This window comes from Geotrypetes seraphini, chromosome 4 (assembly GCF_902459505.1).
Source record: "Geotrypetes seraphini chromosome 4, aGeoSer1.1, whole genome shotgun sequence".
NCBI classification, from domain to species: domain Eukaryota; kingdom Metazoa; phylum Chordata; class Amphibia; order Gymnophiona; family Dermophiidae; genus Geotrypetes; species Geotrypetes seraphini.
In genome coordinates, this window is record NC_047087.1 from 132,995,345 (window position 1) to 133,009,212 (window position 13,868).

At 44.3% G+C, this 13,868-nt stretch overlaps 1 protein-coding gene across 1 annotated transcript in view; it reads left to right on the forward strand.

Annotated features, from left to right (window-relative positions):
* Positions 1 to 10,297, forward strand: part of ABCG1 (ATP binding cassette subfamily G member 1) — a 129,976-nt gene extending 119,679 nt beyond the window's left edge. Inside the window, exons 14-15 of the mRNA XM_033940130.1 lie at positions 5,364 to 5,482; positions 9,891 to 10,297. Of these exons, the coding sequence (XP_033796021.1) occupies positions 5,364 to 5,482; positions 9,891 to 10,119 (348 nt within the window). The 3' untranslated portion in view covers positions 10,120 to 10,297. The remainder of the gene's footprint in view (positions 1 to 5,363; positions 5,483 to 9,890) is intronic.
* The last annotated feature ends 3,571 nt before the right edge of the window (positions 10,298 to 13,868 follow it).

Here is a 13,868-nt window from a genome sequence, read left to right on the forward strand (position 1 = left end):
CGGGAACAACTCCAAAAGCTAATCCCTGCTATTTTAACCCCGATCCTTCCAGAACCGGTCCGGTCTGAGCCACCGGTACCGATAGTGGAGCAACCTTCTATTCTTGTATCCACTCCCTCGGTGCCGGTGCACTCGGCCTCATCGACATCGATGCCACTTCTTGCACCGGAACCGAGACATCAGTCGGTACAGACTTCGGCACCGGTGCAACAAGTGACATCCCCCGGTACCGTGTCGATGAGATCGGGTAAGTCGGTACGCAAATCCCGACATTTGGAACCTTCGACTCCAGAGTCCCGGGATCGTACATCTCATGTAAGAGACCCTGATCTGTGGGGAGACTCTGAAGAACCATTCCTTTCTGAAGGTGAATGTTCTTCTGAAGAAGAGGATTCTGCGTTGCCTGATCCTTCTTCAGGACAGGAATCCACATCTTTTACTTCTTTTTTGAAAAATATGTGTGACTCCATGTCTATTCCTTTGGAGGCTGAGTCTAAAAAATCTAAAGCTTTTTTGGATGCACTTGATTTTGACCAGCCTCCTAAGGAATTCTTGAAGCTCCCTCTGCACGATATATTAAGGGAGACATTTTACAAGAATTTGGAGACTCCTCTTACAATTCCTGGAGCTCCCCGTAAGCTTGATTCCTTGTACAAGGTGATTCCTATCCCTGGATTCGATAAACCCCAGCTTCCTCACGAATCCTTGTTAGTGGAATCTACCCTGAAAAAATCTTCAGGAGCTAGTGTGTATGCTTCTGTACCTCCTGGCAGAGAGGGTAAGGCAATGGACAAATTTGGTAAGAGGTTTTACCAAAATGCAATGTTGGCCAATAGATCTGGCAACTACGCATTCCATTTTTCTTTTTATCTCAAACACCTCCTTACAACCATGGCCTCTTTTGAAAAGTACCTTCCCCAACGAAAACAGCAGGCTTTTCATCAATGCTCTTCTTCGCTATTTCAGCTGCGAAAATTTATGGTTAGATCTATCTATGATACCTTTGAGCTAACCTCAAGAGCTACAGCTATGTCTGTAGCTATGCGTAGGCTTGCCTGGCTTCGGGTATCCGAACTTGATGTTAACCATCAAGATCGGTTAGCCAATGCACCATGCCTGGGGGATGAGCTTTTTGGGGATTCCATGGACTCGACTACTCAAAAGCTCTCAGCTCATGAGACACGTTGGGATACTCTGCTCAAAAATAAAAAGAAGCCTCCTACTACAAGGCCTTTCAGACAGCAGTCGGCTTATCAGCGCCGCTTTGCAGCTAGACCATTGCAGACACCTTCCCAACCACCTAGACGTCAACGCCAACCACAACGTCAACCTCCCAGGCCTCAACAACAACAACAGCCTGTGAAGCCACCTCCACAACCAAAGTCACAACCCTTTTGACTTAGTTCTCCAAAGCATAGCCAGCGTTCAAATTTCCACCCACCTTCCTCAACCCATAGGTGGTCGTTTATCTCTTTTCCTCAGCCGATGGAAAATCATCACATCGGACCAATGGGTCCTCAACATCATCCATCACGGCTACTCTCTCAACTTTCAAACTCTGCCGGCTCTAAGTCCACCAAAAGAGTCTGCTTTGAACTCCCCTCAATCTGTCCTTCTAGTTCAAGAAGTTCAATCTCTCCTTCGCTTAAATGCAATAGAGGAAGTTCCTCCAGATCAGCAGGGGCAGGGGTTCTACTCCCGTTATTTTCTAGTCCCCAAAAAAACAGGAGATCTAAGACCCATTCTAGATCTTCGAGATCTCAACAAATGTTTGGTAAAAGAGAAATTCAAAATGCTTTTCTTTAGCCACTCTGTACCCTCTTCTCAATCAAAACGACTGGCTATGCTCCCTCGATCTCAAAGAAGCTTACACTCACATTCCGGTCAATCTGACCTCCAGGAAATATCTTCGTTTCATGATCAATCATCATCATTACCAATACAAGGTACTACCCTTCGGTCTTGCCTCCTCTCCAAGGGTGTTCACCAAATGTCTCATTGTGGTTGCAGTTTTTCTTCGCTCTCACCATCTCCAGGTCTTTCCTTACCTAGACGACTGGTTGATCAAAGCTGCCTCATCTCAGTCAGTTCTTCTGGCCACGAATCAAACCATCCTCTTTCTTCAAATCCTGGGATTCGAGATCAATCTTCCAAAATCTCACCTCATCCCCACTCAAAGACTTCAGTTCATTGGAGCAATACTGGACACAATCCTCATGAGATCATTCCTTCCACCCAATCGTCTTCAGACCCTCCAATTTCTCTGTCAGCAGGTACTGTCTCAAAGTTCCATATCTGCCAAACAAATGATGATTCTTTTGGGTCACATGGCCTCCACAGTTCACGTCACTCCCCTTGCGCGTCTTCACCTGCGCACTCCCCAATGGACCTTAGCCAACCAGTGGTCCCAGGCGACAGATCCTTGCTCACGACACATATCTGTGACATCATCACTTCGTCGATCTCTGCAATGGTGGTTGATATCCTCAAATCTATCCAGAGGTCTTCTATTTCATCTGCCTCAGCATCAGCTTGTCATCACCACCGATGCATCCCCTTATGCTTGGGGAGCACATTTGGACGAGTTTCAAACTCAAGGGTTTTGGACACCTCAGGAAATGAAACATCACATCAATTTCCTGGAACTCAGGGCAATGTTTTATGCCCTCAAAGCATTTCAGCATCTTCTCTTTCCTCAGGTACTTCTACTTTGCACAGACAATCAGGTGGCGATGTATTACATCAACAAACAGGGTGGGACAGGCTCTCGCCTATTATGCCAGGAAGCCCAGAGAATCTGGACTTGGGCCACAGATCACCACTTGTTCCTGAAAGCGATCTACATCCAGGGGGAGCAGAACTCATTAGCAGACAAACTCAGCAGAGTTTTACAACCACACGAATGGACTCTCGATCCATCGACCTTGCAGTCCATCTTCGACCAGTGGGGCACTCCTCAAGTGGACCTCTTTGCAGCTCCTCACAATCACCAACTGCCCAGCTTCTGCTCCAGACTCTACACTCCTCACCGTCTGGCAGCGGATGCATTCCTCCTAGATTGGTCCAATCTGTTCCTGTATGCTTTCCCTCCACTTCCACTCATGTTACGCACGTTGTTCAAGCTCAAGAGGGACAGAGCCACCATGATTCTAATCGCTCCAAGATGGCCCAGGCAGCATTGGTTCTCCCTTCTACTTCAACTCAGTTCCAGGGATCCTTTTCTGCTTCCAATATTTCCTTCTCTGCTTACACAGCAACAGGAGACCCTTCTACATCCCAACCTCCAGTCGCTACACCTGACAGCTTGGTATCTCTCGGGCTGACTTCACATGATTCTCTACTGTCTCAGCCCGTCCGTTCTGTCCTGAATGTCTCCAGGAAACCGACCACTCTTCAGTGTTACCATCAGAAGTGGACAAGATTTTCTTCTTGGTGTCTTCTTCATCATCATAATCCCACATCTCTTTCAGTAGAGTCATTGTTGGATTACCTACTTTTTCTGTCTGACTCTGGCCTCAAATCTACCTCCGTCAGAGTTCATCTCAGTGCTATTGCGGCTTTCATGAGCCAGTCCATGGAAAGCTCTTTCAGCTCATCCCCTGGTCACCAGATTCATGCGAGGTCTCTTTAATTTAAAACCTCCTATTAAAGGTCCTCCTGTGGTCTGGGATCTTAATGTGGTTCTATCCGCTTTAATGAAGCCTCCATTTGAACCTTTGGCGAATGCCTCTTTCAAGTTCCTCACTTGGAAGGTACTTTTCCTTATTGCTCTCACCTCTGCCAGGAGGGTCAGTGAGCTCCATGCACTAGTTTCTGACCCACCTTTCACAGTCTTTCATCATGATAAGGTGGTTCTGCTTACACATCCAAAGTTTCTTCCTAAGGTTGTCTCTGAATTCCATCTCAATCAATCCATTGTTCTGCCTGTCTTCTTTCCGAGGCCTCACTCTCATTCTGGTGAGCAGGCTCTACATACTTTGGACTGTAAGCGGGCTTTGGCTTACTATTTAGACCGTACTAAGCCCACAGATCATCTCCTCAACTCTTTCTGTCCTTTGATCCGAATAATTAGGACATCCTGTTTCTAAACGTACGTTGTCCAATTGGCTTGCAGCGTGCATTTCATTCTGTTATGCTCAGACCGGACTGACTCTGGAAGGTTCTGTCACGGCCCATAGGGTCCGAGCTATGGCAGCATCTGTAGCGTTCCTCCGTTCCACTCCTATTGAGGAAATCTGCAAGGCTGCCACCTGGTCCTCAGTTCATACTTTTACATCTCATTATTGTCTGGACGCTTTCTCCAGACGGGATGGACACTTCGGCCAATCTGTTTTGCAAAATTTGTTTTCCTAATGGCCAACCTTCCCACCATCCCTCTTTTTGTTAGCTTGGAGGTCACCCATCAGTCAAGAATATACTGCCTGCTTGTCCTGGGATAAAGCACAGTTACTTACCGTAACAGGTGTTATCCAGGGACAGCAGGCAGATATTCTTGCGTCCCACCCACCTCCCCGGGTTGGCTTCTTAGCTGGCTTATCATAACTGGGGACCGCGCGCCTGTGTCGGGCGGGAAGGCACTCGCGCACGTGCGGTGCGGCCTCTAGAACTTTCCAAGTTCTTAGAGTGCAATCACTCTAAAAGTGTCCGTACCGGGGCTCCGTCGGTGCCGTCACCCATCAGTCAAGAATATCTGCCTGCTGTCCCTGGATAACACCTGTTACGGTAAGTAACTGTGCTTTATGTGGCATTGGCCTCCTCTTTAGACCCGTTAGGTTTTATTTTTATTATCAATTTTCATTTATCAATTTTCCAAAAGTGCTCAGTGCTCTATATTAAACCAACTTCATTAAATAGCTATAGTAAAAAAGCTAAAAACATTATGAACAACAAAACAAAAAAAGATAAGTTTTTAGCTTTTTACTATAGCTATTTAATGAAGTTGGTTTAATATAGAGCACTGAGCACTTTTGGAAAATTGATAAAAATAAAACTAAAGGGTCTAAAGAGGAGGCCAATGCCACACAAGCATTTTTAGCCATTGAAAAACGCTGGGCTAATACTGGCACTTCTGAAGACCTTAGAATAAGATAAAAAAGAAAGAAAAAATAATTTTATGATACTGGTTTGTGTTTGAAGGTACGAACTGATTTCATTATCTTACAATTTTCTGCAAGTTAATACTGCTATGGTATTTTCAATAGCATTAAAGCCACCCAGAAACTATACTTTAAACACTGTATCCCCTGATAGGCCTCAGTATCTCCTACCCAGATTGCACAACTGAGTTAATGTTTGTCCTCCTCAGAGGTAATCCAGCATCCTTTCTTTAGCTCTGACCATTGGTTTCTCCTTCCTTTTTACAGGTGGCAACCTTTGTGGGCCCAGTGACTGCCATACCTGTTCTCCTTTTCTCTGGTTTCTTTGTCAGCTTTGATACCATTCCCACTTATCTGCAGTGGATGTCCTACATGTCATATGTCAGGTACTTATTTATTTGTATTTATTTCTTTAGTGGAACCCCGCCTCCCCACATACACACACACTAGAGAATTATAGAAAACACATAACATTGATAATATAAAACAGTAAAAACAGCATACAAAATTAACTCCCTCTTCTGTTAAACTGCGCTAGCAGTTTTTAGCACAGAGAGCCACACTGAATACCCTGCGCTTCTCCCGATGCTCATAGGAACTCTATAAGCGTCGGGAGCAGCATGAGCCATTCAGGTACTGATTCTAATTTATAGAAAATTTTTCTGTTACCTTCATTATTGTTTTATATTAGCAGTGGAACCTTGGTTTACGAGCATATCAAAGTGAGTTTCCCCATAGGAATGAGTGGAAACTCGCTTTGATTCGTTCCACCAACCCCTCTCCCCCCCTCTCGAGGCGGGGCAGTAGAGGCCGCGAAGCAGCTGTTTACAGTGCTGCGGCCGCTGCTGGAGCCAAGAGGTTTGTCGACCGCGGGGAAGGGAAGGGGGTGCATCTGGCTCACCTGCCTGTTCCTTCCCTTTCTTTCCTGCTGTGGGTTTTTCTTTCCATCTTCATCTCCTTGGCCCAGAATCCTTTTCCCTTTCACTCCCTCCTTCCAGTTTGAGCCAGTGAACACGGGCGATCCGCAGCCCCCACCCGCCTGCCTAATCGATCCTAGTGTTTAGCCAGCTCTCATCCCTTCTCCTCACCTTAGTTTGCAGGCTTTCTTTTCGGCGACCTGCATGCTTTCCCAAAGAGCCGCACACGCGCGGCTGCTCAGTGTTCAATCTTCTGCTCTGCTGCAACTTCCTGTTTCCGGTTGCGTCAGAGCAGAAGATCGAAACTGAGCAGCCGCGGGTGCGCGGCTCTTTGATAGCGTGCGGGTCGCCGAAAAAGAAAACCTACAAACTAAGGTGAAGAGAAGGGAGAGAGCTGGCTAATCACTACGATCGATTGGGCAGGCGGGTGTGGGCTGCGGGGACCGCGCGATCCTTCATGCCTCACTGCGGGGACAAGACCATTCACCGCTCCACGGGGCGGTGAATGGCCTTGTCTCCGTCCCCGCAGCTTCTGCTAGTTTTCGTTCTCCGTTTTGGCGGGTTACCCGCGGCTAAACGCGGTGGCCGCGGGTAAACCGCCACCGTGTCATTCTCTAATTTGTACCCCTGTGCTTTGTGCGTTCAGAGTGACTGTAAAGGCAGCATGATCCCTTTAGGAAAACATATAAATAGGCCTAGAACTGTTGCCGGAGAATGTGATGAAAAATCAGCTTAGCAGAATTTTTAAAAGGTTTGAATAAGTTCCTAAAGGAGAAGTCCATAAGCCATTATTGAGATGGCTTGGGAAAATCCACTACTCATTCCTAAGATAAGCAGCATAAAATCTGTTTTTACTACTTGGAATCTAGCTAGGTACTTGGGACCTGGGTTGGTCACTGTTGGAAACAGGATACTGGGCTTGATGGACCTTCAGTCTGTCCCAGTATAGTAATTCTTATGTTGTAATTGGTAGGTTACCCTCCAAGGATTTCCCAGACGATTTCTTAAGACTATTTCATTTTAGCCTTCTAATTGGTTCAAGGAACTGCAAATCAGATCAGGCCAGGGGTGGGTGGGCAGGAGTTAAACACTAATGAAAGACTTTCTTCAATTGCTATCTGTCCTCTTATCTGATCTTATGCTCTGAAATGCAACTTAAAATACTAATCTAGACTAAAACCCTAACAGAGACTCTAAAGGCTACATACACTATTGCCTAAACCGACTGCTGTAAAAGCAAAGTACTGAACTAAAGAAATAAAAGAGAAGGGCAATGAAATAACCCACTGAAGCCCAAGTTTTTCCTTTTTGCAAGTTTGAATGCTAGCAGGTAAGATATTCCAATGGAGTTTTTCTTCCCCTTAGCAGATCCTCACTCAGCACCTCTTCAGGACAAGGAGCAGTTGAGGTCTAGGCTTTCTTTTTGTTAGCTGTGCTTCTAAAGTGAATATGATGTCAGCTACACCTTCTGGATGAGTCACTCTATATAATTGTTTAACTGAAAGGCAGCTAAACAAAAGAGCACTTTCTAACTGCCTAACTGAAAGACTTTTGCAAAACATGTGTTCTGTAGGGCTACTTTTTTCCTAGCTGGATTTTAAACTAATATTAAACACTAAAGAAAGACTTTCCCCCAACTGGTATCTGTGCCCTAATCTGATCTTATGCTCTGAAATGCAACTGTGGTTTGGTCGATAGGCGTCCCAGTTCCTTCAGGCACTTTTGGTTTGGCTGGCTCCCTTTTCTTCTTCCACCTGCCCAAATGTATAGGCCAAGGTTTGGTTCTTTCAGGTAGTCTGGACACCGTGGAGTATCTTCGCTCTGCTGGTATATAGGTCTCCATGGACCTTCCTGCCACCAGTCAATCTCTCTGCTGCACCGAGCCCCTATCAGCACTGGTCTGGTGCTCTGCTATACCTGGCCCCATCAATGCCGCTCAGCAAAGGATCTGAGGGCTTACTGGGAGTTAAACTTACGCCAGCATTCCTCCTCCCAAGGGTCATCCTTGAGTCCTTGATGAGAATGGCACGGGGACAAATTTTTCCCCGTCCCTGTAGGAACTCATTTTCCTATCCCAGTGAGTTCTTTTCCTGCTCCTGCCCCAATCCTGCATGCTCTGTCCTCATTTACACAAGCCTCAAACACTTTAGAATCATAAGTGTTTGAGGCTTGTGCAGTTAAGGTAGAGCTTACGGGACAGGGACAATGCCAAAACTCATGAGGACGGGACGGGGAAATTGAGTTCCTGCGGGGATGGGGAAAAATTTGTCCCCGTGTCATTCTCTAGTTCCTGAGAGTCGTTGCAGAATACAGAAGTAGATTGCTGAGCCTTTCTTTTGTGCAGTATAAATTCAGTGTCGCCGTTGTCACATCAAACGCAGTCCTCCGCCTCTAATATTGCCCACCTGCTGCTGGCCAGATGGGTGGTACATCGTTAGTCTGACATCTCTGCTGAGGTCCTGCTGGTAGTGAAACTACCGACGGCATAGCTTTCAGCTTTTCGGCAGTTGGAACCCAAAGCACAGTACCAGGTAGAGCTTTGGATTCTTACCCAAAAATAGCTAAGAAGAAAAAATTAAAAAAATTTAAATTGAATCAGGTTGGGCAGACTGAATGGACCATTTGGGTCTTTATCTGCCATCATCTACTATGTTACTTCTCAGAGGCGCATAAGCCCTAGTGGCACATCAATCCCATGTACCATGACTGAGGATTTATCCTGTACCCTTTCCCTTTTTCAAAGCCTTGTTGTGGCTCTAACCTTTTTAGGCTATGAGGTTCATTATACTGCCCTGCTCTGGCTGTCCAGGTTCTTCCTCTGATCCTACTATCTCACCATGAGGTGAGCCATGGGAAGGGTGTTAGTTCCAAAGTTTGGCTTTTAAGCCCTGGCTATCATTTTATTAATGTACCTGTGCTTGCATGTGAACACACACATCACCTAGAAATGTACTTGTATTAACCCAGGGATCTCAAAGCCCCTCCTTGAGGGCCGCAATCCAGTCGGGTTTTCAGGATTTCCCCAATGAATATGCATGAGATCTATGTGCATGCATTGCTTTCAATGCATATTCATTGGGGAAATCCTGAAAACCGGACTGGATTGCGGCCCTCGAGGAGGGACTTTGAGACCCCTGTATTAACCTGTTCACATACGTACAACTATTTTGTATATTGTGCAGCAACTGTTGCACAATTTTATAAAACAACAGTGCCTTATTTTTCTGTACATCTCTCTCTTTATATATATACTAGCTCTTTAAGCCCATTACATTAACGGGTGCTAGAGACGCTTCCTCCCTTTCCCCTTCCCCTTACATTTCCCTTTGTACGGTCTCCCTCGTGATCAGGACGGGGTGGAGGGGGCTGCCGGCCGGGGCCGGCGGAGAGGAGCTAGGCGACTGGAGGAGTAGCAGCAGTCGCTGCCGATCGCAGCCTCCGTCCTACCTGGATTTGCTTTTTTTTTTTTTCTGCATCGGGAAGGTGGAGAGTGGCCTGCGAGGTTCGCTACAGCGGCTGGCGAACCTCAGCAGGCTGCTTTGAAGAGCAGCGGCAGCGGGAGGGAGGAGTCTCTGAAACACGCACCTCCAGCTAGCGCAGGCGCCGTGAGGTGTGACACAGAAGCACACCTCACGCCACCAGGAATCAAAATCTTTGAAAAGCGCATGCGCGCTTAGCCTTTTATTATTATGGATATTCAATCTACCTAAAATTACCTTGCACATGTGCAGCATTTGTCACCAAGGGAGCAATACAAATACCTCTGGCTTTAAAGGCGTGCAGTGTTTGCAGTTTCTGCCTACATCCTCCATGCTTTTCGGCAGAAGCAGCTGGCAATGCAATCCCTCATGAATCTACCTGTCTTATCTCTCTCCAGGTATGGTTTTGAAGGCGTAATCCTCTCTATATATGGCCTAGATCGAGAAGACCTGCACTGCGACAAGGACGACACCTGCCACTTCCAGAAGTCAGAGGCCATCCTGCGAGAGCTAGATGTGGAGAACGCCCGGCTGTACTTGGACTTTGTCGTGCTGGGCATCTTTTTCATCTCTCTGCGCCTCATTGCCTATTTTGTTCTCAAATACAAAATCCGGGCAGAGAGGTAAAAAAAAAAAAAAAATCATAAAATTTGGAAACTGACTGAACTCCAGTACACATGGAGGAAATCAGGAAGGAGGCTCACTACTGTCTGTCTGTGGCCAGCACCGCAAGCCTTGAATTCCTAGACTGCTTGGATAGGGGCTTGTGACTGCATAATAAGTATCAGTAAGAAGCCCAACACCATTTCCATTCCATTTTGTAGCTTTAAGTAGAAGTTGCTTGAAGGGTGGGGGGGGGGGGATTAGCATGCACATGTAAAGCTTTGGATTATAAAACTTGCACCGTGTTTAATCACAGGCACTACCATTTTGATCAGTCTGGTTGCTAGAGGCGTGGTCTATGGCTTGCTCACACATCTCTTCAGTCTGCAGGGCAAAAATGGGGAGAAGATAGACGTGGCATGACTGCTGCTCCTTGTGCTCTTGCTGTATCATCCGTAAAAGTACTGAATACAGGACCTCTCTGCAGCACCTTCTGCCTGAAGATTGCCTTCTTTTTGGGCTTTCCCACTGCCAAAAAAGTTTGGGTTGGTTGGGAGTTGGTTTTTTTTTTTTTTTTTTTAAGTCTGTAAAAAGTAATGTTCAGGCAGCTGGTCAAGCTGTGCTTGGACCTGTACCATTTGCATACACAGTTTTGATAAGCATGCAGTGTCCAAATTCGCTCGACGACATGCACAAATAAAACTGTGTACTCTTGAAAAGTAAGTGTGCAAAATGGTCAGGATGAAGGCAACTTTTTTTGTTTTCAAAACAAAAGCCAAGGCCTGTGCGTCTCTTGTGCTGTGCATGCAGTTAAAAGCACTAATTGTGCAGCAGGCGTAATGAACACTTTAGCGTGGAATAACAAGTGTCCACATGCTTTCAGAGCAGGCACGAATATTTTCAGGGGGTCAACAAGAAGCAAATGTTACTTCAGAACTGGTCTTACTTGAAATACAAAGCTATATTTCTAGGCATGGTAAAACAGTTTAGTTGTTGCTGGGCAAATGGAAGTAGCATGGATAAAGCCAAAGGGACTGTCCTAGAAGCTACTGTTCATTAATTCCTTTTAGGGAAACACAAAAAAAGAGCATTGCTTGTATTGAGAGTAAGCCCCCATATCATAAGCTTTGATTATACAAGAGGATTTTTCCGATGATGTAGACTGTTTTCTACAGTACTGTATATAGTTAAGGGGGTAGAGTGCACAGTAGTTGTCCAGTATTTTATTCTGACTGGTTATAAGTGAGAAGCATTTCTAGAGCTCAAACGTGTAAATCACAGAAACACCTTCTCGCTCATGTCTGAACACTGAAATCTAATGGCTAACGTTTTTATTTTTAGAGACAGGGGAGCTGCACTGGTCCTGTCCAAAGTATATACTGCAGCAAGCTTGATATAAAAAGACACATTTTAATCCCACATTTGAATTTTATTTAAAGACACATTGATTTAATTTCTCACATGGTTCTTTCAGGCTGTTGTGGTTTGTAATTGACAGACTTACTTTGTGATGGTTACTATTGACATCCTAAACATAGATGGGAATTTTGATGTCCTGCTCACCTAATTGTATCCCAATCCTAAATAAGGCTCAGCATTTAAAAATCCAATAAAGACATTTGGGGGCATATTTATCAAGATTACAGTCATGATTTATTAGGATCTTTCATGAGCAATCAATTCATAAAAGGGGACCTGACCGTTTCGGCACATCCACCTGCATCAGCCTTCAAAAAGGGATGCATATATATAAGTTGGCAATGTCCAGAGCTATGGACACCCCCATTGCCATACCTGTTGGAAAAGCCTCTTTTCAAAACTAAAAGTAGTTCTGTGTTAAAGCAATAGTTGCAAGAATAATGCTGATATACAGTCATGTGAAAAAATTAAGACACCCCATGAAGGGGCGTGGCTTTGGAGCGGACGAAAATGGCTGGGTAGTGGAGTTGCTCCGTGAAGACAAGCTAGTTGACAGAGAACATAGCCGGAAAAAAATTTAAATTTCACTCTGAAAAGTGAGGCAGAGGTGGATAATGGCTTCGGGAAAGCAAAACAAAAATTTGGCGGCGGGGAGCAGCTCAGGAAGCGTGAAGCGATCAAAACTTGATTCAGCTACACCGCTGTCAGTTCCGTTGCCACCGGAGGATGTAGAAAACAAAGACATAATGAAAGAAATACAGGCGGTAAAGGAAATAATATTGGAATGTGCTAAAAATATAAAAGAAGTCAAAGAAGAGGTGGTATGTTTATCAAATAAATTACAAGCGATGGAAATGAAAGTGGATCAAATGGATAAACGAGTGGAAAAGTGTGAGGAGGAAAGTATAAAGCACAAAGAACACAGTAAGGAAATTGAAGCACTGAAAAGGGAGCTGGAAGATTTGTCCAATAGGGAACGAAGGAATAATTTAAGGGTGCTTGGGGTCCCGGAGGGAATTGAAAAGTCAGATCCGATTGGATTTTTAATTAATTTTTTGCCCAAGGTGCTCCCGTTGCAAAATAAGTTTCCGTTGGAAATAGAACGTGCACACAGGGTCCCAACGAGATTATCAAACAGCCAAAAAGGACCACGTCCACTAATCTTTAAGCTACTTAGATATCAACAGGTAGCTGAAATAATTAAATTAGCTAAAGATAATAAAAACTTAAAGTGTCAGGATTCAAAGATTTACATAGTGCCTGACTTTGCCAGAGCAACGGCACAAAAGAGGAAACAGCTATTAGACCTGAGACCACAGCTGAGAAGTCTGGGTGCTAGATATGGGCTCATATACCCGGCAACTATGCGGGTCACTTATAAGAATAAAACTTTGAATTTTGATACTGCAGATAAACTTAAGGAGTTTCTGGAGCAGTGCGAATCACCAATGGATACTTAATAGAGATTTGGATGAAAGTATTTGTGTTCTTGGTTGAAATGTTTATTATTTGTTTGGAATTTATATGTTTAAAAAAAAAAGTTAATGAGATTCTAAAGGCATGGCTGCAGTTGGATTTCAAATACATTCCACATTCTATCTTGTCATGAGGCAAATGGAATGTAGCCTGTAAGAGTATAAGAGATGCAATATTACAGACCTTTTAAAAGACAGAGGATAATAAGATGGATTATACTGACTTGATGTTTGGACAGACAGTCTGAGAAACGGTGGAGGATTGTGAAAAACAGATTGAAGGAGATAAGTTCTAAATAGTACTGAGAAGGTATAAACTACAAGCAAGAGGTCATTAAATAGAATGGATCTGCAAGCAAGATGAGAGTTAGACTGAGACTTTATATGCCTTACAATTATTATTTGCATAAAAGGAGAAGACTGCTGTGATATATGAAATAAGACACTGAAATGGAAAATCTATAAATGCAGTAGAGGATTTTTTGAAGATGGTTCTGGTATATAGTTGGCCTGACCTTAAAATAAAAATGACAGAGATATGATGGTCAATAAAAAGGAACAGGGTTTATATATGTAGAATGTGAAAGACCTATGAATGACACCACAAGTTTGAAATTGTGGACATTATACATCTTTATGCAAATCATTTGGAAAGGAGATTTAAGGTGGATCAAAAGATGAAACTGAGAATGTATAAACAGTAGTGTGAGAGGATAGAAATTGATATGGAACTGCAAGCAAGAGGAGATTCGGAAGGAGACATTGTGGGACATATAACATCTCATTACAAGAAGAGGATATTTGTTGTTATGTATGGACTATAGTTTTGAAATTGCAAATATATTAATGCAACAAGAGTCATAATATTATTGTTTGTGT